Source organism: Fusarium oxysporum, chromosome 2, assembly GCF_000149955.1.
Source record: "Fusarium oxysporum f. sp. lycopersici 4287 chromosome 2, whole genome shotgun sequence".
Classification (NCBI taxonomy): domain Eukaryota; kingdom Fungi; phylum Ascomycota; class Sordariomycetes; order Hypocreales; family Nectriaceae; genus Fusarium; species Fusarium oxysporum.
The window spans coordinates 1649933-1674963 of NC_030987.1; the positions used below are offsets into that span (position 1 = coordinate 1649933).

General features: G+C 48.5%; 8 protein-coding genes and 1 non-coding gene across 11 annotated transcripts; 3 read left to right on the forward strand and 6 right to left on the reverse strand.

Annotated features, from left to right (window-relative positions):
* Positions 1-25: 25 nt before the first annotated feature.
* Positions 26-2320, reverse strand: FOXG_19192 (uncharacterized protein; the record flags this gene model as incomplete). The annotated part of the gene is made up of 5 exons (XM_018399391.1): positions 26-559; positions 615-729; positions 803-1319; positions 1387-1617; positions 1665-2320. The coding sequence occupies 5 exons, from the start codon at positions 2318-2320 to the stop codon at positions 282-284; spliced, it is 1797 nt and encodes a 598-aa protein (XP_018241806.1). The 3' UTR covers positions 26-281.
* A 334-nt stretch (positions 2321-2654) lies between these two features.
* Positions 2655-6119, forward strand: FOXG_06143 (uncharacterized protein). Of its 2 annotated transcripts, XM_018384665.1 has the most exons (5): positions 2655-3087; positions 3134-3175; positions 3233-3635; positions 3685-4342; positions 4396-6119. In XM_018384665.1, exons 1-5 carry the CDS (start codon positions 2923-2925, stop codon positions 4415-4417), a joined length of 1290 nt encoding a protein of 429 aa, XP_018241807.1. In that variant the 5' UTR covers positions 2655-2922; the 3' UTR covers positions 4418-6119. The 2 variants fall into 2 exon arrangements, with proteins under 2 accessions (XP_018241807.1, XP_018241808.1); XM_018384666.1 differs by having other exon boundaries at positions 3134-3635.
* FOXG_06144 (phosphoribosylaminoimidazole-succinocarboxamide synthase) lies at positions 4238-5953 on the reverse strand. Its single transcript, XM_018384667.1, has 2 exons — positions 5308-5953; positions 4238-5196 (listed from the first exon to the last, which is right to left on the reverse strand). Exons 1-2 carry the CDS (start codon positions 5652-5654, stop codon positions 4626-4628), a joined length of 918 nt encoding a protein of 305 aa, XP_018241809.1. The 5' UTR covers positions 5655-5953; the 3' UTR covers positions 4238-4625.
* Positions 6120-9812: 3693 nt separating the features above from the next.
* FOXG_19193 (uncharacterized protein) lies at positions 9813-13621 on the forward strand. The gene is made up of 8 exons (XM_018399392.1): positions 9813-10830; positions 10887-10976; positions 11029-11542; positions 11589-11717; positions 11774-12181; positions 12227-12294; positions 12342-12553; positions 12618-13621. The coding sequence occupies exons 1-8, from the start codon at positions 10778-10780 to the stop codon at positions 13337-13339; spliced, it is 2196 nt and encodes a 731-aa protein (XP_018241810.1). The 5' UTR covers positions 9813-10777; the 3' UTR covers positions 13340-13621.
* Positions 10094-10612, reverse strand: FOXG_06145 (uncharacterized protein; the record flags this gene model as incomplete). The annotated part of the gene is made up of 3 exons (XM_018384668.1): positions 10094-10141; positions 10236-10528; positions 10600-10612. 3 exons carry the CDS (start codon positions 10610-10612, stop codon positions 10094-10096), a joined length of 354 nt encoding a protein of 117 aa, XP_018241811.1.
* FOXG_06148 (uncharacterized protein) lies at positions 13562-18224 on the reverse strand. The gene is made up of 6 exons (XM_018384669.1): positions 17294-18224; positions 17153-17211; positions 15120-17099; positions 14828-15071; positions 14670-14778; positions 13562-14619 (listed from the first exon to the last, which is right to left on the reverse strand). The coding sequence occupies exons 1-6, from the start codon at positions 17340-17342 to the stop codon at positions 14433-14435; spliced, it is 2628 nt and encodes an 875-aa protein (XP_018241812.1). The 5' UTR covers positions 17343-18224; the 3' UTR covers positions 13562-14432.
* A 2115-nt stretch (positions 18225-20339) lies between these two features.
* FOXG_06149 (uncharacterized protein) lies at positions 20340-22846 on the reverse strand. Of its 2 annotated transcripts, XM_018384670.1 has the most exons (3): positions 21731-22846; positions 20916-21679; positions 20340-20867 (listed from the first exon to the last, which is right to left on the reverse strand). In XM_018384670.1, exons 1-3 carry the CDS (start codon positions 22365-22367, stop codon positions 20667-20669), a joined length of 1602 nt encoding a protein of 533 aa, XP_018241813.1. In that variant the 5' UTR covers positions 22368-22846; the 3' UTR covers positions 20340-20666. The 2 variants fall into 2 exon arrangements, with proteins under 2 accessions (XP_018241813.1, XP_018241814.1); XM_018384671.1 differs by having other exon boundaries at positions 20340-21679.
* A 739-nt stretch (positions 22847-23585) lies between these two features.
* Positions 23586-23681, reverse strand: FOXG_19194 (uncharacterized protein; the record flags this gene model as incomplete). The annotated part of the gene is made up of 1 exon (XM_018399393.1): positions 23586-23681. The coding sequence occupies one exon, from the start codon at positions 23679-23681 to the stop codon at positions 23586-23588; it is 96 nt and encodes a 31-aa protein (XP_018241815.1).
* Positions 23682-24416: 735 nt separating this feature from the next.
* FOXG_19195 lies at positions 24417-24511 on the forward strand. Its single transcript has one exon. It is a non-coding gene; the product is annotated as a tRNA-Ile (tRNA).
* Positions 24512-25031: the final 520 nt, after the last annotated feature.

Genomic DNA, 25031 nt, shown 5'->3' on the forward strand with positions numbered 1-25031 from the left:
TGTGGCCTAACCCGCCAGTTCGACCAGGCTTGGGCTTTTGTTGACGTTCTGGTAATATTGTGGAGTTGCGAGGAGTCGGTTTATCTTGTCAAGAAAATGATGGACAGGTTTGTCTTTAAATGCCTGCCCGCTGGAAATGGCCGTTGCACTGTCCCTGCCGTGGCGTGTGCAATATTTGGATAACAGCTGCCACAAGCCACGGATGAATGCAGAGACCTTCCCGCTGGTAAAATTGAACGTAGCGATCGAACAATAATAAGACACTGAGTTTGTTCGCAGTGCTAAACATTGCCCGCTTCCGTCTGACCTGCTGTTTGATCGTACGGCAGACCCCGGTCTATGGCGCCCATCTCGGAGGTGCAGAGCCGTTTACCAGGCTGTGATCCATCTCCAGTGGGTGGCCTTCTCACTTCAGCTGAATTCAGGGGCGGCCCGTATGGAGTTACTCCCTCCAGCAAGATGATCTCACGGTGTCGTTGCTCACCAAGTGCCTTCCTCATGAAATGCCCCCGGAGAGGTTGAAGAACCTTCTCTAAGCCGCTGTAGTTGGAAAACCAAGCTTCGCAAGTCAGGTTGAGCCTGGGCTGCCGTCTTGGTCACCCTGAGTTTCTCACACGTGCCGGTTGTCTGATTCAATACTATTAAAGCTTGGTGCGACTCTTCTACCCCAATAGCATGCTCGATATGCAATCTTCGAGTCTTTGGTGCGTTGAACTCCCAGACGGTATCCTGAGGCGAAGCCAAGAATCGATCCAGTTCAGCACAATCCTCACAGAACCCACAGCCTCACTCTCGGAAAAACCAATCCGCCAACAGCCTGAGATTGCCTGGGCAAGTCAAGGCGGATGATTTTGCGCACAAGAAGCTCAAGAACTTCCAACAAAGCCGGTACCTTCCTCCACAGGCCGTCCGCGGACAATCGAATGAGGGGGGTGATCAAGCAAAAGATAAGACCGAATGGATCTTTGACAAGAATCCGCTTCACCTTCTCTGTGACAAAGAGAGAAAATGTCTCTTTAAGTATCCGGGAAGCTTCTACAAATGCTCCAATAGCGTGGCACTCAGTAGTGAGCTGAACAAAAGGGCCGCAGATCATATCATGCCTTGGAGTATGAACCAACCAAGCTTCTTCCGTAGGCTCAAGCCTATCAGGCGAGAAGTTGAGTTTACCATCGCTGTGATTTATAATGCTTTCGAACATTGCCTTTGCATGTTTCAATTGTGGTTCCTTTCTGAACTGGTAAATGTGGAACAGAAGCTGGATCAAGAATGCGCTGTGGCCCTCGTTGTGATACCCAGACGCAACTCTGGGAAGCAGCCTAAAACGTCACATGAGCATCAAATTGACTGAAGTAAATAACGGTCGGCAAAACAAGATAGACGAACCTGTTGATAATCCAGTGAGTATTGTCGCAGCGGAGCCGGATTAAGTCGAGGATCATTTCTAGATCCTTATACTCCCAACTGAGCTCTGAGTCTAGCTTCTCGTCCATTATTGTCTCCGACCATGCATCAAAAGATTTCCATACAGGTGGACTGACAGCCAGGATAGTACGCGAAAAGTTGCGATATGATATTCCAAATCGCCCGATGGGCTTCTTTGTGATATCGTCAAGCCTGTATTGAGGTTAGGTAATACATGACTTTGGACGCAAGAAACTTACCATTCTTTCCAATCGATAGAATCTTCTGAGCCTTGGTACTTCTTTGCAAGATACTCTACAAGTACATGCACTACAGTTATGGGTGTTTTCCGGAAAGCTGTTGTGTATAGTGGCATATAACCAGACCTCAAGCACCAGTTCACAATGGGGTTGATGCATGTGCATAGCACTTGCGTGTCATTCCCAGAGTCGCAAAGCTCGTCGATTATGTTATCTGCCACCTTGAATGTACCCCCAGGATTCTTCTCTAAGTCGTCGACGACCATCGCCACAACAGGTGTCATGCCTGGATGATGGGTCTCTTGATCTCGAGTAGATCGTACTGGCCGCCGAGAGGTGTTTTGACCACCATCTGGCCTGACCAGGTCCAGCAATCCTTCTTTAGGTATCAGAAGAACTGCGTGGTCGTGCCAACGGCGAGTCATTTCGTGTTCTTCCATGAGATATCCATTACTCATGCCCTTATCATCATCACCGGCAGGTTCAAGGTCCCATTGCCGACCCACATCAAAGCCCAATACCTCATTTTCTGCATCGAGCTCTTTGTTTTCTGTCAAGAAATGACCTTCAGGCGTGTAGAGACCGTCAATTGAACTTTCCACAGTTGTGAGAATGAGATTATCGGTCATCTCATGTGTGGTTTCAGCGAACAGCATGTGAAGCCCGGCCCGTCCCGTCAATGCACACCTGACGTCAGCGATACAATAGGGGCGAAGGGGAGGGAAGGAACCCTAGAATCTCTATTCTAAATGACAAAAAAAAAAAAAAAAATTGGATAAATTTAGGATAGACTTAATAGACCTTTAGGGTACCTGATTATTTTCAGCCCCTCGGCCCAGGTCCAGAAGTTTTCTTGCTCCTGAAGGGGGGGCTTGGCGTTCAAATGCCCAGCCCAATATCAGTCCATAGGTATTAAACAATGCGAGTTCACTCAAAAGAAACCGGAACGGGTCCATGATCTTGGATCAGTTCTCCTCAATTACCCATCAAGGTTCTTCCTTCATACCGTGTTTACTTATTAGAACTACGCATATAATATGCCTAGGCCAGGTACGCCAATGAGGATGACACAAGAAATATCCTTATCTCACAACCAATATCTCACTTCGCGTTTCAATATACAATCTCCAGTCATCTACCAAATATCTATTTGTACAATACCACCAAAGGCCAGCAAGAGTCAGTTTGAGCAAGTATTGCAGATCTTACCTTAGACAGCTGACTCATCGGCCCCGCTACTATATCTCTCAAGTGAAGCATGTTGATTCACCTCAACTTCTCTGATGCAAAGATGGGTTTCCTATCGCAAAGAGCCATAGAGGCGGTTGGCGGACTAGATCTGCCATGGAGGTTCGCACCGAGGGGGGACTATGATGCAGATCATAACCCAAATGGTTTGATATCATTTGGCACAGCTGAGCATGTACGAGAACCTTTAATCCAGAGCTTCAGAGTACTAACCATACTAGGCCTTGGTAACTGAAGAGTTGAAGGAGTTCACAGACAAGAACGTATGAGTCAACTTATCAAACCCATAAACCCGAGCAACTCGTAACTCACGCACATAGGTCACCATCTCACATGATGATTTCCTCTATCGAGGTAGCCATGCAGGGGGTCCTCGCTTCCCCAAAGCCTTAGCGACCCACCTCAATGAATACTTCCAACCGTATAGCCCTGTAACTCCTGATATGATTCGATGCGTTGGTGCTGCTACCGCAATGCACGATATTCTTGCATGGGGAGTCGCGGATCCCGGCGATGGCGTACTGACCAGCAGACCTGTATATGGCCGGTTCGAGCTTGATTTCGGTAACATGTCTCAGGTCAGAGTCGTATACTCCAACAATAAGATAGAAGAAGCGTTCCAAGGGGACATTGTCGAAAAGTTCGAGGAGGCGTTGTTGCGCTCTCGAAAGGCTGGGGTTAATGTCAAGATGGTACTAATCGTTAATCCCCATAACCCCCTTGGTAAGAAAATATTTGTGCTTTTCTTGCCCAAGTACCTAATACGTTTCAGGACGCTGTTATCATAAGTCAACGCTCATCAGTATAATGCAATTCTGCCAGGAATATAGACTGCATCTACTGAGCGATGAGATATACGCCTGCTCTGTTTTCGATACAGATGAGCCTGCAGTCCCCTTTACCTCGATACTTTCAATTGATCCGACCGGTCTTATAGATCCAGAACTTCTTCATGTCACTTATGGTCTTAGCAAAGACTTCGGTGCGGCTGGTCTTCGACTTGGTGCCATAATCACTCGCAGCCAACCTGTCCTCCGGGCCATCGAAGCGGCCATGCGATTCAATAACCCTTCTGGAGCCAGCTTGGCTATTGGAAGCGCCTTGCTTGAGGATCGAGCGTGGTGTCGAGCTTTTATTGACTCTTCAAGGCTGAAGCTCGCCCAAGCCCATCGCCATATCACGTCCCAGCTCAGCGACATGGGTATCAAGTACTTACCCGGCAGCAATGCGGGGTTCTTTGTCTGGGTAGATCTATCCCCATACCTTCCATCTGAGTTCGACGGAGAGTTGAATCAAGAATTTGCTCTCGCGAAACGGTTGCATAAGGTGGGCGTGTTTCTGCATCCTCGCGAGGAGCATTCTATTGAGCCGGGATGGTTCCGAATGGTATATTCGCAAGATCCAAGAACTGTTACCGAGGGGCTCCGGAGGTACGTTGATGGTTATTGCATTAATGACCAAGTTTCAATGCTAATAATTCTAGAATCCATAAAGCGATATCTTAGCCTGAATGGCAGTGGAAAAGGTTAATCAAATTTATGACGGGCAAATTCAAACAAGTGTCAGAAATTTCAAAGATAGAGGTAGAAAACAGCCAGCCATCATAAGTACGAATGTAAGTGGCTGTAGCTTTGATATCACGCTAGAAATCAAACCTCAGTCCGAGTGATGATGATTTGATAGCTTATCTTGATACACTTTTGTATCTGCCACCTACTGGCCAACAGCATCCTCGAACTTCTTACCAGTCAACATGAGGAAGGCCTCTCGGTAGCGGTCTGCTGTAGCCTGAACGATATCCTGGGGTAGCTCCACGCCCTCCTTGCCCTTGAGTCCTTCCTTAGTGAGCCAGTTGCGGATGAATTGCTTGTCAAAGCTGTCCTGGTCGCGGCCAGGCATGTAGCCGGCTGCTGGCCAGAATCGAGAAGAGTCAGGGGTCAGAACCTCATCGACGAGGTAGATGTTTCCCTCTCCATCCTTGGCAAATTCAAACTTGGTGTCAGCCAAGAGAATGCCTCGCTCTTCGGCATACTTGGCGGCCTCCTCGTATATCTTGAGGGAAAGTTCCTTTACGCGGTCTGCAGTCTCACGATCACCAACCTCCTTCCAAGCTTCATCAGGGTGGATGTTCTCGTCGTGTTCTCCAGCATCAGCCTTGGTGCTTGGAGTCCAGAGAGGCTGCTTGAACTTTTGGGCTTCTTCCATACCAGGCTCGACGGGGATGCCATGAACGGTTCCCTTCTGCTTGTACTCCTTGAAAGCTGAGCCGGTCAGGTAACCTCGTCTGTTGGACTGTTAGTGCTTAAATGTCCCTATAGAGCACGAAACTGAAGACCTATTTCATATTCAAGGGAAGGTTTCGCGTGGTACTTTTGCAATGGGAATGGGGACGTACACAATTGATTCAATCTTGATGACAGAAAGCTTCTTCACGACCATCGAACGGTCCTTGATGGTCTTTGCCTCTTCAGGAGTAACACCCTCGGGAATATCGAGACTGATGAAATGGGTGCGGAGGCCAGGAATGCGCTCTGTTAAAACTTGGAACCAGTGAGCTGAGACGAGGGTCAAAATCTTGCCCTTGTCAGGGATTGGGTTCTTCAGAACAGCATCGTACGCAGAGACACGGTCGGAGGCCACAAAGAGAAGGGTGTTCTTGTCTGGCAGCTCGAACAGGTCGCGCACTTTGCCCGAAGCAATCTTTTGAAAGCTTGGGAGCGAGATTTCCGTCAAAGCAGACATTGTGACTGAATTCGGTGGTTTTGAACTGATCAGGTTTGACTTATCGGAATAAAGTCAATTTGTGAGTGACCAGGATTAGTCACGGTTGTGATGATACCTGAAGGGAGAAAGTTGATGACGAGGTGATGAAAGTGTGAGGAGAAAAATTTAGCCTGTGACTTGGAAAGCTTCTCCACTGAGTCATAGAGGTATATTCCAGTGCGGTTTCGCCATTGGAGATAGCTGACCAAAGCTTTTGATGGGAAAGCACACTTTCCACCTGTGACGCCTTCCTCCTCATAAAATAACTGAACAAGAACCGATCGCACCTATTGACAGGGGCAACAAGAACGAGTCGCGCACAGTGTTTCACAGTGTCAAATGACACTTTCGGCACGGTCTCACAAGACTCCACTCCCGTAATGTTATTGGCTGCGGCTTGCTTTCAGCCAGACTTCAATATAATTCAGTAGAGTAGGGTCAGTAGGTAGTTTGAATGAGCAAGACGTAGTTCGGAGACTTTTTTACCATGACGGCATTCCTTTGCTTCTACTCGGTTCTTCTTCATATCAGGTCGAGCTCCTATCATGGATCGCCATATCTGTATGATGACTTTCATACAGTAGGTGAGGAGTTTCACGAGTATGAAGGCATATGGAGCAACATTAGAATGCAAAGTGGTAGCCAGCACATGTATTTTATTCAATTTATGAATCTCGAATCACACTGCCAAAAGTGTTCCCAAGAACAATATGGTATGATCACACACTAAGAAATCCACTTCCCCTTCATCTCGTGTAACATAGTCAAAGGGAGGAGAGAACGTTGAAGATCCGGTGCTAAACCTGGGCCAGATGATGTTCCTATCTGAGTACAAAACATTAAACGCGATCTCATTGTAAAGCTGTGCGAGAAATTACAAGATTCTAGATCAAACGCGCCTTTCATATGAGACGTGTCACATATGTTCATCTACCATTTGTTCGGTAGTACTCATACTTCAGGAACATATGCCTTACGAGATAAATTGTTCTTGCAATTCTGCTTCTCGGACTTTTAAGTATCAGCCAATGATCTTAACACACCATTGGCTTCCGCCAAATTCACCGCGCATCTCCTAACTACTACCTACCTTGCTCAAAGATATGCTATTCTCTGTTTCCGTCTCCCAGGTCAAGCGAGAGAACTGTCGATTTCCATGCCTAAATCATAATACTAATGTCCTCAGGCATTCAAGATAGATGCTTCCTATCATAACATTAAAACATGCATTCAGTTACAGGCGGACTGGCGTCAGTCTAACAGAATGCTGTTAAAATCACATACCCAATGTATTTAGCTTAAGTGTGGCTCTCGAGACACAAAGTTGAGAACGGCCAATCTATTACATATCGTTGCAGCCTGATTTAGAACTTGTTGACGTGCTGCCGTGCCTCCCAAGAGCTTTCCCTGCTGCCTCAGCATGGCCACTTTAATAACTTTCCTATCCCTGCCACGGTAATGCCCATAACCCCGAGAACAGGAGTAATGGACTAGGCATCAATTATGGATGCTGAAATCTCAGAAGCTTGTGAAAAGGGGGAAAGGATTCTGCAGAGTTTGGTTCTCAGTTGAAACAATGAAGATACCACCTCGATAAACTTGATATCTCATAAACGTCTTAATACTAAAGCTCAGACTTTCTCCGGCCTCAGCTATCATCAAACGATCCGATAAACTAGCAACACGTTAATATTAATGCTTCCGGTCTGGCTCGTGCGTCAAAAGCATTCCAGTTGATCTCCTACCTGAATGGGAACTCATCTTCAGCCCTAGACTAGGCATATAGACAACAGGCATGTGGGATTGAGCCATGGTCTTAGGCTGTTTGTACAGCGACATATCAAAAATCATCATGGCGGGGACCTCACCTCGGACGCCACTGTCGCCTTTTTGTCCTTTTGTGTAGTAGACTCGTTCATGAACCTGACATCTGTCCAATGCCCCAGCTAACCTCATTCGAATATTACTAATAAGAACGGTTGTTTTCTCAGTACAGGGGATACTGAACCACTTTTTAAGCCTTGAGAGGAGTAAGTGATAAATCCTTCGTTTTATTGCCAGGCCTGTGCAATAATAATTCAGATGTATCGTATTTCAAGAATTGTGTCAAACCTTATCTAATGGTTAGAGCCTGCCAATGAGTTCTATGCTATGACTACCTGAGGAGAAACAAAGAAGTTGTATGGGTAGCTTACGAAGTCACAAAAGACCGAACCTCCCCGGAAAAGCACACACTTGCTATTCGGCATGTACATACCTAGTAATTAGGTAGCTTTAGACATTTTAAGAAAGTACATGCTTTGATCGGGCAGTTTGGCTTTCCCTATGGCTACAGGTTTGGTATCGACACTGACTAACATCGACTGAAGTGTCACTGATTCCTAACGACAGTGCTGGAAAGAGGATGTTCCTAAAGCTGTTCTCCGCGCTTGTTCACTGGTAAACGCTTTCCGGGGTTAGCTAACCCGAATCTTGCTACAATATCAGATTGAATGATTTCTCGGTTGTTCATTGGTATCGGTTCATTCGGCTCGCCCAAGCTTCAGGTGTCCTAATACTAATGCAGCAACACCAAATTATAAATGCCGGTGTCTGGAAATTGAAAGCCAATGGCATTTTGTTAACCACGCTGCCCATGCTTAGTCGTACATCATCAAATCAAAGAAGGCCAAATAATCAAACACCCCACACTGGCTTATATTTCAGGACCTGTCCGATCAAAGTGGACCAAAGCGAGCCGTCTTAACATTGTATGCTATAAACATCACAGCTTCGACTCTGGACAAAACCATCGGCCCTTCTTACCCCGTCTATGCTTGATACGAAACATTTCTACAAAGGATCGAATATCCCCCTGGCGCCGAGGGATGGGCATCAGCCGCGGGATCTGACCGGGAGAAGAACGCGCCGATCATGCTTCGAATTCGGTAGTTGATGGGAATCAGGATTCAACTAGGGATAGTCCCGGCTTTAATGGGAGATAGAAAGCCTGGACGTCAACATGCATACCTAGTGGCACCATGTTCGTCTCCAAGTGTAGCCCACGCTTGTGATGAATCCGCTGCTCCGTCGAGAAATCATTTCCAGGCACTCGTCAACATTGGACCATGTTCACGTAACTTGACTGGGACTGCATGATTTGGAGGACAGAATGAAATCTTGTGAAGGCTTCACCCCTTGTCTTTTTGTGGCTATCAGACCAACCTAGTTGTCTTAGCGTAAGCTCAGCCGATGCTAGGTTGAGATCAGCATGAATGGATCGGTGTCTTCATCAAATGCTCATCACCAATGTACCGCAATCGCAAATCGTCGATTCGATCACTGAAAGTCTTGGCAAGGAGCTGTGTGGCAACTCTGGTGTGTCTGGAACTCATCGACGTAGATGATCAGCGATCAACTAATAAAGAATACAAAGCGACACTATACTTATCTCGGCTTGTTTCGAGATTCAGTTCGTAGATGAGTGACCGTGAGTCCCTTGGGCCATGTCAAGTATGTCAACCGGAGAATAGTCTCGATTGTGCTTGAAGGCTCCAGGATGAGCTTTAGGAAAGTATTGTTGGCTCCTGCATATCAAATTGCGTATCATTCACCTGTAGCAAACAAGATTCCAACAGTTAAGCGTGGGGGGTTGAAAAATAGAAACGATTGATCAGGTTCATGGCGGATGATACGCAGTACAAGAGTCCAAGCAATGTCTTGAGCAATGTTGAGTTTTCAGCCCTTCTCTTGCCTTCTATACATAGCTAGTGCCCAGGTTTGGTATTGATTTACGTCAAAGCACATCCCAAGCTAAATAGATAGCGAACGAATTGCCCAAAGCTCAAACCATGGTCGTGATCTAAATATCATCCTAGTAGAACCGGCCCCTCCCGTCATCCCTGTCCCTTGCATCGCCGTTCCTTGACCAATCACGGTCGATCCATTGGTCTCGTAACTGCTTCGAGGCCTCTTAGGCGCGGTTGCAGAAGCAAGCAAGCAAACAAGCAAGCAAGCAAGAATGTCCCCTTCGCTCAGTCTCAACATGCAGGTATTGCTTATGTAGTAGGTGAAGCCCCTACCTACCAGTGAGGCACCCATATCATCCCCCAGGGCCTTGCCTCATTATTATCGCTCTTCATCGTCTCTTGTCATAATATTTCGAGTTCTGCCGGTCTTCCTCTCCATATCTGATCATCGGGTTCGCGTAGCCAAGTAACGCTAACATAGACGCATCACTCAGAGTTCCAGACGCTCCCGTGCAGTTCGTCTTGGCCAATTTCGTTGTGATGCTCGCTCGTCGAGGTCGTTCCAAGCCTCCCACAGCAGTTTGTTGTGCTTGCTTTTGGTCTCCTCGCCTCAGCTTGTACTGAGCAGCTCTCAAGGAGGAACTGCAAACTTATAAAGCCACGACGCGAGTGCCACGGAGCCGGTGCCAACTAACTGCAGATCAACGCTTCCTTGCCGATCAGCTGCGCGCGGTCAATCTGATCGGGTAGTTCAATACCCTTAACACCCTCGTCTTATGAGCCAATCGCCTCACCTGATCTGCCTATCCTTCGATCTCTCCTCCAAGCATACCTTATTACCTTCTCCTCTCCTGGCCATAAGCGCTTGCGCTTGCGCTCCCACAGATGCAGAGTAATCCTGCCTGAGCGACCTATCCGTACTTCTTTGAATGGTGAAAGTGAAGCGCAGCGCTTTGTGCTGACCCGCCACTACATATTGCTTGTTGTTGGCTGGACGGCGTCGCGTACCTGACCTGGCCTGGCCTGGGCTGTCTACAGCACTTGTCGCCCTGCAGCCAATCTCCCGCTCCAGCTCCCTCTGCCTAGATATCCGTCTCGATTCCAGCAAATACGTCGACACTAAATCTAATCCAGCATTCAAGGCATAAGGGCTCAGTTCCACTAGGATACGGGACACGATTGGTACGCAACGGCACCAGCATCAGCCATTGGCGTTTAGAGTACAGTGCATTTTGTCGTTCGATTGTCTTTTTGTAACCTTGCTTGTTGCAGCACCAGCACCAAGACCTGGTTCCGGTGCACACCTGGTTGTCTACTAGAGCTCCTGTGACTGCCATCGTTTGTTGGTATCTCACCACTGGCCGAAGTGGAAACATGGAGTCCTCCGTCCCGATCGTCAAACGACGAGCTTCAATTGCTTGTCGCCGGTAGATGAGCCTGTCTCGTGCCTCATGCGTACTCATTTGCTGATCCTATGCTATAGATGCCGGCGCATGAGGAGTAAATGTGTCCACGATCGTGGCCAGCCTCCCTGCAAGGCCTGCTTAGACGCCGGGGTCAAGGAAGGCGGATGGTAGGCTTCCCTGATCATGTCTCTGAACCTTATCTGAATTTCTGTATAACAGCGTGTTCACACCACGAGGCCAACCGGATAATGATCGATGCCATCGGCGTCCGCGCGTTGCTCGCACAAGGACTGCCAAGACGACTCGACAGGATCCAGGAGGAGTACGACGTGGGAGTCTTGATGCTTCCTCGACAGCTCTAGGCACATTGAGTAACGGATGGGAAAATCTACCTCCACTACCAGAGATCATTGATGGTATAAACCAGTTCACGCGACATTACTTTCAACTTGGTTTTATTCCTAAAGAGCAATTTCCCCAGCGCCTGCTTAAAGATCGCACGTCGGTTAGCGTCTTTCTCGTTGTCAGTATTCTTAGCATTTCAGCTCGCCTCAGTCGTCCTCTATCAAGGCGGTATGGGTCTGGCATAAAGGCGTCTGGGTTTTTCATGGAGCGGGCGACAGGCATTGCACTCGGCGAGATATTCCCGACCAAAAATACATTGGAGAACTGCCAGGCCTTTTATCTTCTTAGCATCGCACAACAAGGGAATGGACTTAAAGATGAGAGCCATGTACGTGTAGAAGACTTGAACAACCGCCCCAGTACTGACTTGACAGACGAGCATGGGCCTTGCTCTTCGAATCGCATCTGCAATCAAGCTGCATTTAGAACATACTTATGCTTATGAGAATTCGAACCCTACGCCTGATGCCATCATTCTTCGCGAATCCGCACGGAGGACTCTGGTAAGTCATGCCAAAAAAACAAACGTTAGTGATATGGCTGAAAAGAATGTACTCAGTGGATGTTACATAGTCAGGATCAGCTACACTCATGCTCCTCCTCGCCCATCTCTCTCGCTGCTTCGGATATCGATGCCCTACTACCTTGTAATGAAGAAGACTTCGCCAATGGGCGAGAGCCTCCTTCGCGGGCCGCTCTTGAAGGGACTCCGCGTGCTATCAAGGACCCAAGTCTGGTCAATGATCCAAACCGGTCTCTTTTCGGCACTCTCATTCAAGCACATGGGTTCTGGGGCGTTGTCACACGGGATGCAGTCAACTATACTCCTTATTCTTATCCATGGGATCCAGAGAGCAAGTTTGTCAGAGTCTCCAAAAAGCTTGATCAGTGGGAAAGGAACTTACCTCCCAGCCATCAATGGAGCCGGGCTAGACTGTCTGAATACAAGGCCAAAGCACAGGATCTGGTACGCTACCCCCCTTTGTAACAAACCGAACCACTAACAACTCAGGCATATCTTGGGGTCACAATGATTCCGCGCCTTTGCAATATTGTTCTTCGTCGGCCATACTTGGAGTAGTAAGTTTTCATAAGCAACGCATAATGCCAAGTCTAATATGTTGTAGTATCCTCACTTCATCACGCGAATATCACCAGCGGCCGTCAGTCTTCGACCAGATAGCATGCGACCTTTTCAACAATGTCCATAGGCTCTACGAGCAAATCGACGCCCAGTTTACGGGACGCTCTTCAGATGAAAGTGTCGGTGCACAAATGGCTGCCTTTTGTGTTTACACATGCGGCCTTTTTTCTATATATCTTTGGCGCTATCCGACCTGTGAGTTATCCTGCTGTCAAAAACGATATATACCCTGGGTATTGATTCTCTTCGTTTTATCAAGTCCTGAACATCACGTATGACGGGTATATGATGTTTCAACGCAGCCTGGATATTCTGATGGAATGCAAAGAGGTCTGGCCTCTTGCTTCTCGTTGGGTCGATGCCTTAAAGCGCTTTGCTCAAGATCCTGACAGCTCATTTAAAAGCGAAAATGGGATGGCAGATGGCAAAGACCTCATCCACAACTCAATAACTCACCTTCCTACGACCACGCCGATATCATGTGGTGCGTCGCCTGCTTCGTCCTTATACACTCGACAAAGCAATTCTCTTGCTTCAAGTTCCATTGCTCTGCAGTCTCCGTCCCCAAACGATATCTCTGCCTCCATATCTACGACTCATATTATACCCTCTCATTTTTCTCAACCTCAAATCCAACAACAGCTACAAATTCATTCTCATCCTCATCAGCCACCACTATCGGTAATATCACAGCAACAGGCTTTCGTCGCGCCTCAGCTTCAGCCTCAGCTTTACATGAGTTCTGACAATATTGCCAACTTTGACATGGTCCTTGGGGGCTTTAACCCCAATGCTGTCCAAGCTTATCCAATGGCATCGCAGGGCAACGCTCCGTTAGCAACCGGCATTCCAACAGCTATGGATATCACCAGTGGGCCACTAAACCCTCCTCTGGACGGCTTCTTGGACGAGTTGAACTATTATTCGTACGGGTCCCAGGACTGGATACCGACAAGCAATTTGTTCGAAGGCTATAAGTAATTTCTCTTGGCACTGTTTGGGATCCAATATTTGCAAGAAAGAAACGTTGATTGTCTTCTATTCCACCACGCTGGACAGACGGGGCAGCAAGATGATACGTTTTTTACAGGGTATGTCAGTCAAAGGTATCAATATCTGTTCATATTCCTTACACTACAAATTCAAGTAAAATTGAGAATCATGGGGATGATTTCTCATATCAAATGGACTCTTCTCATCATTGTAGGCAAGAAGGAAAAATAGCTTGTCATTTTATTTAATAATCAAGACCTATCGTGGGATCCGATATGTGAAGTGCGAATTCCACCATGATTTAGAACCACACCTGACAAACAGATCCAGGCTACTACTGATGTCAAGTCTTCATTTTATTTGTGGTAATGGCTGCGTCTGGCTTAGATTCATCAGCACAAGGTGGCATTTCACAACATCTGGCAAGTGTCTGTGGGTTCATTGTATGAGAGCCAACGATTGTTTGACTATCGACAGCTACAGACGAGCTCACTTGATACTCTAGTCCGAAGGTTTCATTTCAACGTGTCTTCTCTCAACTCTAAGGATCCCCTACACACTCCGAATTTTCAATCCACTCCTCAAGAATCCCACCATGTTCCACAAAGGTGGTTTGTCCGAGTACGCCGTCCTAAGCCTTCCCTAACACTTGAAAGGGAATCCAAGACAGACTCCATGGGCCGTGACAACCAGGGCTGCAAAAGCAGAACAAAAAAGAGTAATAAACCGGCCGCCTTGACTCCCTATCCTCTACATGAATTTTGGGCCGCCGCCGCTTTTCATCCTCGCAGGGCATACATGACTTCTCTATTCCATCATTGCATCTGAATAAATAAAACAAAATGGGCTGTGTAGTGTAGTGTAGTGTAGTGATATGATAGGGGAATGAATACATCATGTAGCGATGAATATGCCAGGTGAAGCGTCATAAGGGGGTATTTGAATTACTGTAGTGTCGTATGGGGTCTATATACATGCAAGGGTCGTGGGGATCGTGCTATGACTGGGGAGGGGGAGGGGAACATTTATTTGTGGCGGCGATCGCTCGCCTTGAATTTGAGATAAGAGGTTGAGTGCCAGATCAGTTGGCCATGACGGCCTGAGAGCCACCCAGTTGGCGTTTAACCTGCTCGCGGGCCCAGCGGGCGGTCTCGATAGTTCGGGGCTGGAATTCCCGGTTGGTCTTGGTCTCCTTGATCATAACAGTGAGCCAGTCTTGGCGGAAAGCGTCAACCAGTTGGCCGTCGGGGTAAGCATCAGCAAGGTCACTGTTCGAGTTAGCATAGTTCATGCGAGTTGCTGGGCCAGAATAGCTTACCCAATAACGCCCATGGAAGCCCGCATCAAGGATTCGCTTCGGTTCATATCACTAGCGATAATGCTGAGGGCGTTGAAGATGAGAGGGACGTATTGCTGGAGAGCTTGTGCTATAGCGTGTTAGTAATGATTGCATATCAGACGGACAGGACGACATACTCTTCTCGCTGACCTTCATGGCACCAATAATTCCGCCCCAGGCATCCATAATACCCTCACGGAGGGAGACAACATAGTCGTACATCTCATAGGGGCCCTCGGGAGAAGCGGTAACAGTTGTAGCTTGCTCGAGAACCTGGGCAACCACGGACAAATATGTCTCGAAGTGGCCACCGATGGCACCAGCAATGTCGCCAAAGCATTGCAGGATAGCAGGCTTGAACTGGTTGGCCAGGGTGGTACTCTGCGACTGGTTAGATTTGACAAGACACACAAATAGGGGGATACATACCCTGAGGTTGTTGAGGAGGTAGTTCATGAAGTTATCGCAGTAAGGCTGGCTGCGCTCGCCCAGAGATCGAGTAATGTCGCTGACCAGACCAATAGCCATGGAGCAGAGACTGGGCTCGTCCTGGTTTCCGAGGGCGTTGTACAGGAATGGGGCAAAGGCATCCATGTACTTGACGAAATCCTCCTCCATAGCAGTGGAAAGGGCGCTGATGGTAGCGAAAACGGCATCAGGAACGCTAGACTTTCCACCCACGCTGTTGAGGATCTGAAGAAGGATTTGCATGATACGATCACCCTGAGGAATGATCTCCTTGTCAAGGCGAGAAATGATAGCCTGGAGGACAGTGCACAGGCTGTTCTGCATCTCCTCAAGAGTGATCTTGTCCTCGACACTGACGACCTGGTTCTGGAGAGGAACAGTCTCTTCGAGTCTCTTGATGATTACATCGGAGAGAGAGGCAACTGGCTGCAAGCTTTCGGAAGCAGCGTTCTGCACAAAGACGTTGAGAACCTCATAAGCAGCGGTTCGCACTGAGGTTTCGGTTTCTGTGCGAGCAGTAACGTCCAGCAGAGAGCTGACGGCATTGTTGAAGTGGGGGGTGATAGCGTTAGAAGAAGCGCCGAGATCACCAGCAAAACGCTCAGCCAAGTTCATAAGGGCCCAACAGCATGAGGGTGCCATCTTGGCGCTGCTGAGAAGACCCTTGAAGAGCGACTCGATCAAAGTGGGGAGTTGTGTCTGAGGGTCAATGGCCTCGGAGCATGCCTCGGTGATTCTGCCCAGGGCATATGCAGTCGAGTCCTTGACGTGCAGGGATTGGTCATCCATCATGGTAATGAGGATAGGCAGGGCCTGCTTGACGATAGGGTCCAGGACCTTCTCGTCAGGACCCTCCATGATAGCGCCGAAAGCAGATACAGCAGCATCTCGGTTATGCCAGTCCTCGTGACGTAGGTTACCCTCAACAAACTGAAGGACGGGAGTGATGATCGTAGCACCAACGGCCTGGGCGTACAGCTGCAGACACTGGTAAGCAGCGCGGGACAGGTTGTACTCGTCGTCGGTGGCGTCCTCGTCCTGCTTGGTGAGGAGAAGCAGGAGAACTGGTACGACTTCGTTGGCAGCAACGCGGGCAAAGTTGTAGAAAGGGCGCATCTGGTCAGAGCTCTCTACTTGGGCGTTGTCATCCTCGATGGAGATCTCCTCTTCGCAAACAGTACTCCAGAACTCAACAGCCAGCTTCGCGACATCCTCGTCATCGGACTTCATGCCAAGAATGGTAAGACCAAACAAGGCCTTCTCCATATAGAATCGCATGTTCTCGTAGTAAAGGGCCATGATTCGGTTGAGGCAGCCAAAGGCGCCCTGTTGTATCCTTGAGTCGTCGGCTTGTGTGGCCTCGCAGACGACCTGCATAATGTAGTTTCGCTCGCCCTCGTGCTTAAAGTTGTTGCCGACAAATTCGAGCGAGTCACCAAGGGCGGTGATGGCAGCGAGGCGAACCTCGATGTTCGTTTCCTCCTTTCGGGCTCCTTGCACGACAGCAGTCAGAATAGCATTTGAGTGTGTTACCAAAGCCCCGCGCAGTTCAGCATCTTGGCTCTCGCAGATGTAGCCAATGGTGGTCAAAGAAGACTGCTTCTGGTGGTCGGCACCCTCGCTCACATTCTTGACAAGGAAAGGTAGCAGATCGTTCCACTGGCCGCGGGGCAACTCGATAGCGGCAATAGAAGAAATGACCTGGGCGGCGGCAGTGCCAGCCTGGGTGTTGGAAGAGTTGAGAGTCTGGAGAGTGAGCTCCTTGACCCTGTTCTTAGTCTCGTCGTCTGTTTGCTGGAGCCATTTCGCTTGCAATTCCTGGTGACGAGCAAAGTCTCGGGTTGTGAAGGCGTTCTTGAGGGCGATACCGGCAGCAGCTCTGATGGAGCCATCGGCAGAGTCGTTTGCTAACTCTTGTACGAGGGTTGCGAGGTATAGGGGCTAATGAATCGTCAGCCGTCATTGGAGCGGAGGGAGGATCAGGGGTGCCATACAAAGTTGCTCTCAGCGGCTTGGGTAAGTTGCTGCTCGGCAGCATTTCGCAGGTTCGCATCTGACAAAAGTTAGCATTGGTTCGCTTCACTCGCAGATAACTGCTCAAGTTTCAATCGGCGGGGAGGGCGTGGGATACTGACCAGGCGACAGCGAATTTGCGAGCACCTGGTTTATCTCTGAGCTCGACATTTTTGCGATTTAAGAACGTCTCGTCATGCGGTTTCGGGAGGTATCAATAATGAGTGAAGGCGCAGAAAGGCGTAAATGTGTGAGAATGAAGAAGAAGAAGGAAAAAATAGAGCCTTTGGTTAGGCGCACGTGTCGATAAGTTTGGCAGATGGAAGAGAGAACTGTTCTGGATGAGGCGGAGAGGCGGGGGTTTTTTCCCACGACGGGGGGCTCAGGCCAGGAGAGGAAAAGAACGGGTATGAGGGTCGAACGAGCTTGGCGGGCCAAAAACCGATGGAACGGGGCCTTGTTTGATTTGATGGGCTTTGAGATGCTTGATTGGTAGCAAAGCGGTGGTGAAGGAAGAGAAAGTCCTGACTTTAGACAGAAGAAGTGTTGATATTTTACGGCTTGATGTTACAGGGGAGAGAAAAGTTAACCTCTTGGATCAAAGGTTTGATGATGACAATCGGCAGCCCGCTCCTGCCCTCGAAGTCGCTACCGCCACTTATTTCGACACTGTATGGCACTGTGCAGAGGTGATCTGTGAGAGGCGGTTATTTTCACCACGGAGCAGCAACGTTTGATGCCTGATTTGAGGTTCAGGGAACTGCAATAATAGACATGCAGGTATGTGTGCTAAGTAACAGGCTGCAGTTATCAACGAAAGGGAGAATCACAGCGATGAACAGGACTGAGGATGTTGTGATTCATCACCTATATGTCTACCTGCTGATGCGTCACAGCCCTGAGCCTCACTGTGACTACTGTACCTACCTACTATGCATGCATGTAGGACCCCTCCACACCGACGGCCATGCCCTTCTTTTGCTGCGGGACCTTGCGGCGAACGCCATCATACTTTCCTGGCTGGTGCGAATATATCTGCAGCAGGTTTCGTTTTGTTTTGTTTATTATGAGACGATACATGAGACTCTGGGCTGCTTTTGGGGTCTCGTGACCTTAGCTGCTTATGCACGCTGTCGCTTGTCTTGATTCAGGTTTACCTGGACTGTTGTTAGTTCCAATGCGTAGAACCTCCACTATGAACGCATAATTCAAACCTGCTTCCATTACTTACACTGGAGGCGGGAAGAACTTCGCTTAATCTATAGGAAGTCGCACTGTACGCCCTTTATACAGTGCCCCGCGGTGAAGAAATTCACACAGGCTTTGGCACAGTGCCAATTAAAGGTATCTCAAGTACCGTAAGGTTCACATGGAAGCCCAGGCCAGGCAAAACAAATGCCATCAGGGACAACAGGGCCCTGGCTACCTTTGGGTGGGAGTTTAAAGTTAGGCATAGCATAGCACAAACCCATCCCTTCGAATAGTTCCTGCTGAGGATATTCATTTTATATTTGAAATTATCACTTCATTTAGCTCACACATAATTTGATCAAACCCCCTTTCCTTTCTTAGTTTTTCTTTTCTTCTGTTTGTGTTGATTTCTTTCCCAAGTAAATAGTTCCACTCTTCCATGGCAACCAACGCCGCCAGCCTTGCCACGCTGGGTAACTCATTTATTATCCAGTTCCACGGCGGATGCAGTTTGGGCCGCTATCGAAATGAAGCTGACTTGTCAGATTTAGGGCTCATGTTCGATGTTCGCTTCGTCTTGGGATTTGGATCTTCCATGCGTTTCCAGGGGTCCAGTCTGGGGAAATTTCGTTACTGGCCCTGCTCCCGCTACTTTAGTATCCGTACAAGGCCGTTATATCATGAGAGCACTGACAATATCTGCTTCTCCCAACCAAACCATTCTACGATATAACCCAGTCTGTCTTAAGGCCCCTTGCTCTTTATTTTTTGTATCCTGCCTGTCGGCTTGTTCTCACAGTACTCTGGTTCCAATGCTTATATAACTAGGTAATAAACCTCACAGCCTCCCTGTCTGCAAACGTCTGTGCCCTTCACAGCATCGGGGAACACAAGGTCCACGGGCAGCTACTTGCGAATCAAATAACTAGATCGTGAGTTGAAGTGGGTTCGTTGGGCAATGGGGCTCCTTACTACACAGATAGCACGAAACTGAGTGAACTGATGAAGACTTAAGCTGTCTTGTTTGGTTTCCTTTGGTCTCTCCTCTGCTGTTGAAGGGATTAGTCAGGCTTTCAGCTTCTGCTTTGTGCTCTGGAGAGATGTCACGTTGCCAGTGGAGCATGATTTTGTATTCAAACTGCATTACTATAAGGCTTGCAAGTCTTTTTTAAATAAATGTCCTTTGTTATCCAGGTACTAAACAGTACGTAATAGGTATGATTGCCCCAAGAGTCCGGCCCTGGCTTAAGTAAATACACTACAATCTCTTATTTGTTGCCATACAAGTATGTTCGGTGTTAGACCACATGCTGTCACTTTGAGTCGTAGGCATCGTACAATGATACCTATCTATGCTTAACCTTGGGAGGGTAATGCAAAAAATCAACACAATAATGACAACAAGTCTCAATTCAGTGTCTCTCTTACCTGAGCCCTAGCCACCTATCAAACAAAGGATCTCTATCCTCGTTTGCGAGAAGCGCCAGGCTTCCCAGTCTGGCAGCCGTTTGAAAGCCTACACGCAGGGCTCTATAACACAAGCCTTACAGAGTCGAATCAAGGAACTCAAGGTCGCGTCAGATATTCGATTTGGCCGGGATAACAGGGCAATGACATCTCGCAGTCCAGGGGTCAAATACCGGTGAGGTAGTGTTGCAACACCGATTACTCGTTCATTACCCGGGCATCTATGCATGCCGGAAAAAAAAGAAATCTTGAATAACTTGGCTCGCGATGAAGGACCGCTGGGCACTAATAAGTCGGGATCAATTCCCGTGAGTAAAAAGAGTTGAAACTTATCATTCTTATTTACTTTGTCAAGTCTGCGATCCATGTCGGTTAGGCGTGGGTCTTGTAGAATGCCCCTCGATGGAGGGGTAGGCAGCGGGATGTCCGAAGACCATGAGGTCACCAGTCCCAACAGGCAGCCCCTCAATCACGAGACTTCTTCTTCTTCTTGTTGCTCTTCTGCCTCCAAAGGAGCATTGTAACAGGAAAATATGAATGTGCTTATTGAAAAAGTTGTCGTTATTTATTTCTTGTCATAAGTCGTAATTATGCGTTTCAACCAAGCATCTACATACATCCATTCCATACCGTACAAACTCATATCGTTTCATCCGCTGTATATGATTGATTTCGTAAATTCGTACAACCAATAGTTGCCCAATATGAAACATCATTCACGACACCAGTACATGTCTGTAGTTGCTTTGGAAAAAAAGGTATCCATTACCCAAAAAGAAAACCTCTGCTGCCCTTCAAAAGGTGACCATGAATGAGAACGCCAGTAAAAAAGCAGACTTAACGCAGGTAGCCTCGGGGTGGGCGAGTGTCATAAAACGTCTCACGTTCCGTTACCTCGTCCCAGCGAGGGTGGCTGTGTCGGTGACTATCGCGTTCATAGTCGAATTGGTATTCTCTTTCATACTCCAGTTCTCTCGCGCGCTGCTTTCGAGATCGTCGGATCTCATCGGAAATGTCAACTAGGCGAAGAACGTCGTCCTGCAAATGTTAGCATTCGGTCGTTGTCATTTTTGGGTGACAACTTACGTATTTAAGATAGTCCATGATGTAGTAGAACTCCTTGGTCTCTTCGTATTCATACCCAGAGCTCTCAATAGCCTCACGGATAACGAGGTCCTTGGTGATCTCAGTCCACATATCCTTTGGTGGTGGAGGTGCAGGTCGAGAACGCGTTTCTCGTGTTCTTTCGATATCAATTTCCCTCTCGCGATCGTAAATGGAAACATTAACACGGTCACGAGTATCTGGGGGTGACGGGTCCTTCAGAATGGGCTTTGGCATGGGCGCAGGAGCAGGTGAAGGAGCGTCATCCCTCTCAGGAATGAATTTGCTCTTCCTGGAACCACTGTACCTCGTCCAGTTTGTCTCGGTACTTCCACCGCCGACTCCATCCATGCGGATGCGCTCAGTGCCTGGGGGGACATCAACGAGTGTCCAGTCCTTGGTAGCACCGCCCCAGGCTTCACCCATTCGGCCGCGAGAGTCAATCTTGCTGGTAAGATAGTCGCCTTCTTCGTCCACAGCACTGGGTGTCGGCAGAGGAGCAGCTGAATGGGCTCGACGCCGGGTTGTTTCGGACTCGCGTCGAACCACGAGTTCGTCATCGCGGTAGTCGGATCGTCGTTCTCGGCTTTGAGAACGAGTGCGCGATGTGCGAGTAACATCTACTTCAGTTCTGTTCTTTGACAAAGAAATATCGATATCTGTCTCACGCTCTCGGACTCGGGAAGGAGCACGAGGCTGAGGCTTTGGCTGGGGAGGAGGAGTAGGAGGTCTAGCTTTGATCATGCCTGCAACTGTTAGCGTTTTGAATCGTTTGGTTAGAACTTCAGTTTGCTTACCATGGTCGATATCCCGGTAGTGGGTGATAACCTCTCGCTCGATTGTTGGTCCGCGGATAGTCTGGGGCGGGGGAGGCGGAGGAGAAGGCTTGGGAACCGGAGGGGGCGAAGGAGCCCTCTCGCGCTCAATGATGCGAGTGCGAATGCGCTCTCGCTCCTCAACTGGAGGGGCGGGCGGAGGAGAAGGCGACTTTGGTCGCTCAACGTATCTGACAACACGGGCGGGCGAAGGAGCTCGCCTGGGAGGTGGTTGAGAGGGTTCTCTGACTCGCTCTCGCTCGTAAACTCTGGTGCGAGAACGCTCATGCTCATGGTCGTGCGAGTGATGGCTGCTGGGTGAAATGCTGCGGGGTCTTCGAATGATGCGTTCCTCTCGAACGCGAACTGGGCTGGGACTTCTGGGTCGGTGTCGGTCGATGGTCTCTACTTGACGCTGGCGCAAGACCATGGGACCAGCTTCTGTTCGGCGAGTATCTTCTCGCAAAAAGGCGGGTGTTCGAGATTCCTCTCGCGGGGGAGGGCTGATGGTAACGGTGCGACGACGATAGTCGACTTCATCAAGCCCCTCCGGAGCTGAACGTCGAGGAGCAGGGTAGTAATCCCTCTCCTCGAACTCAGTAGCCCTTACACGGGACATTTTGGTGTAATAAAGTGCTGTTTTCTGTGGATGTGTATATACCGATGCTGGTTTTGGTGCACTTTTAAAGGCGCCAACTCAATTCAACAGGCTGTTGGGTTGCGACAAAGAGTTGCAAAAGGGTATGTCGTCACACTTCAAACAAGGTGGGGTTCCAGCGACGAGCCTCAGACTTGGTGAGGTCTTGTTACGAGCCAAGCGAGAAGCAAAGCTGTAAACTACAAACCCAAAAGAATGCGATGTTTTTGAGGTGATAAGAGAGGAGGAGAAAAGCAATAGCCAAGAGAAATGGAAGAGAAAGGAAAAAAAGAGTTTATGAGTGTCAGGTGGGTTTAATGGCGCGCAAGCCGCAAAGCGCCGCAAGAATCAGGCCCCAGGCGAGCAAGGACGGAGCATGGAAGCAAAGCAGAACGTCGTCATCCGACAGCAATAATGAGAGGGAACCCCCCGCCAACAATAGGGTGTCAGCCGTGACCTTGACCTTACTCTAGTTAATGGAGGGGCTGGGCATGGGCAGTGCTGGTGCTGGGCTGCTTGAGCAATGTCAAGATGGGAAGACCTGGTAAGCTGTTGTAGTGGGCAAAGCGGGGACTGCTGCTCCAAGGTTAGGTACAAGATTGATGATGGTGGCAGCGGTCCGCAACGGGAGAACTAACATAAACGATGATCTTTTCGCCTGTTGCACCTTCGTCGAATAGTATGTAGCAAGTCTGATCGAACCTCTGTCCAAACGTTGATCATAAACTTGACAACTTCAGAGGAATCTTGCCTTGTGTGGACATCAACGAATGACCACAATAGACAGACGGTATACCCATCCAATGATCCATCAAGTACCGGAGGCAAGTCAGTCTGCCTGCCTTACGACCCCAAACACGATGAGTCTACCATGGCGGCCCAATGAGACGGGCCCTCCTCCCACGCGAAACATTCAGATGGAGGGTCAAGCGCAGCCAGGAAGAACATGAGACCTACCAGCCTGACAAACTCTGCTCAGAAATTGTCTCTGCCCAAGGCCCCATCAACGATAGTCCCATTTTCCCGTTATAGAGTTCATCGCCGTTTGCCTTGTACGATTCTGGGCATTCGTTGGGCCTAATTTTGCATCTATCGATTCGTGCTTGCTCTGCCCCTTCTTTGACGAGAGCAAAAGCTCGTTTGTTTAACATCCAAAGCTGGCTGTGGTGTGGAGATCTACTGACGCAATAGTGCAGCAGCTCACCCCGGCATCTTCTGGTCCTTGGCCCCAGTGCATTGCGAGATGGGAGCCAGAACAGGGCTCTCAGACTGCCCCCTGCGGCGCCACGAGCCCATATCAGCGAATAACGTGAAGGCTCGAGATGCAACTCAGTGAGGTCGACAAAGAAGGTACAGATGTTAATTCTGGCCGAAGAGATAACAATTGTGCTGAGCAATGCGAATGCTGCAAGTCTATCTCTGTCACATAGAGTTGCATGCAAATCATTGCCCTTGTGATCGGCGATGGAGGTCCAAGTCGTTGTTCCGCTCAGTTGGGCATTGAATCTCAAAACGAGTGGTCCTGTCATGGACTAGGACTGGGGTCTCTGAGAATTACTGAAGATCCTTGAGAAACATCGTACCGAACTTCCAAAGTCACACTGAGAGCCCAACGAGGCGTCGAGCTTGAACCCCATAAGCCGCCATCCTCAGCTGTCAGTTCCTAGTCGAAGCCCTTTGGAGTCGCTGAGGCATCAATGCTGAGCATCTGCCGTCCTTCCATGGTTCTATGGCTGTCTGTCACATGTGACATGCTGCTGCACAGACCAGGCAAGTTTGCGTGCCAGGCAGGGTTCATGACAGGGCACGGTTGACTTGGATTCGTCTAGATTGTTCTCTTGAAACTTGACATCGAGGAAATGGAATATTGGAGGGTCCATTGAAGGGTCTACTTTCTTCAAATTCTTCTAACGGGATAGTTCATCAAGCTTTATGCCACGCATTTGGTGACAGCAACTTCCTCACTGAATCCGTCTCTGGAGCTTAGGAACATAGACTCAGCTACCAAATCCACAGCCATCGAATTGGACGGCTTCCGTAGCTCAGTTGGTTAGAGCGTCGTACTAATACTTCATTCCGAGTATCCGGTAATGCGAAGGTCTCAGGTTCAAGCCCTGGCGGGAGCAATCCCAATGCCTTCCAATTCGTATTTTTGATACTCAGACGTCTTTGACAGATCTGAGACCTTCTTTTTGCAACTTTCATTCTTGTTATTTCTCTGGTTCAGTGATAAAACAATTCCTTTAAAATGGCAAGGAGTCTTACATAGTTCAGTATTGTCATCTCAATCCATCGGCCATAGCCCATTCAGGGTGCAAGCAGTGTAAACCACTTACAAGATTTAGCAAATATGACATTTACTATCAGGCTGTAGTCAAAAGAACGTGACCTATCCAGAACAGCCGAACAGCGTCCAAGACAGTGCTGCCTAGACGCTATCCATCGAAATCTAGGTTAGTAGTAAATCTCGAGTTGTAATCCTCCAGAAGTGCAAATGTCAAGCGATAGACGACATCTTGTGTAGAATGTCTCCAGGACTATATACCAATAACAAACCACAAAACCATACGGGCCCAATATAAGGATATCAACTATAGACTATTTAACTTAAATACACCAAGAAGATTGAAGGAATAACCTCCTATA

Coding starts and splice junctions, on each gene's coding strand:
- FOXG_06149 (XM_018384670.1), bottom strand. CDS start 22,367: ATGTCCCGTGTAAGGGCTACTGAGTTCGAGGAGAGGGATTACTACCCT. Junction 21,680..21,730: donor CTACCGGGATATCGACCATG/GTAAGCAAACTG, acceptor TAACAGTTGCAG/GCATGATCAAAGCTAGACCT. Junction 20,868..20,915: donor TCATGGACTATCTTAAATAC/GTAAGTTGTCAC, acceptor TAACATTTGCAG/GACGACGTTCTTCGCCTAGT.
- FOXG_06144 (XM_018384667.1), bottom strand. CDS start 5,654: ATGTCTGCTTTGACGGAAATCTCGCTCCCAAGCTTTCAAAAGATTGCT. Junction 5,197..5,307: donor ATCAAGATTGAATCAATTGT/GTACGTCCCCAT, acceptor ACAGTCCAACAG/ACGAGGTTACCTGACCGGCT.
- FOXG_06148 (XM_018384669.1), bottom strand. CDS start 17,342: ATGTCGAGCTCAGAGATAAACCAGGTGCTCGCAAATTCGCTGTCGCCT. Junction 17,100..17,152: donor AAGCCGCTGAGAGCAACTTT/GTATGGCACCCC, acceptor ACGATTCATTAG/CCCCTATACCTCGCAACCCT. Junction 14,779..14,827: donor CATGAAGGTCAGCGAGAAGA/GTATGTCGTCCT, acceptor AACACGCTATAG/CACAAGCTCTCCAGCAATAC.
- FOXG_19193 (XM_018399392.1), top strand. CDS start 10,778: ATGGAGTCCTCCGTCCCGATCGTCAAACGACGAGCTTCAATTGCTTGT. Junction 12,182..12,226: donor AGGCCAAAGCACAGGATCTG/GTACGCTACCCC, acceptor CTAACAACTCAG/GCATATCTTGGGGTCACAAT. Junction 12,295..12,341: donor CGTCGGCCATACTTGGAGTA/GTAAGTTTTCAT, acceptor AATATGTTGTAG/TATCCTCACTTCATCACGCG.
- FOXG_06143 (XM_018384665.1), top strand. CDS start 2,923: ATGTTGATTCACCTCAACTTCTCTGATGCAAAGATGGGTTTCCTATCG. Junction 3,088..3,133: donor CATTTGGCACAGCTGAGCAT/GTACGAGAACCT, acceptor TAACCATACTAG/GCCTTGGTAACTGAAGAGTT. Junction 3,636..3,684: donor TAATCCCCATAACCCCCTTG/GTAAGAAAATAT, acceptor AATACGTTTCAG/GACGCTGTTATCATAAGTCA.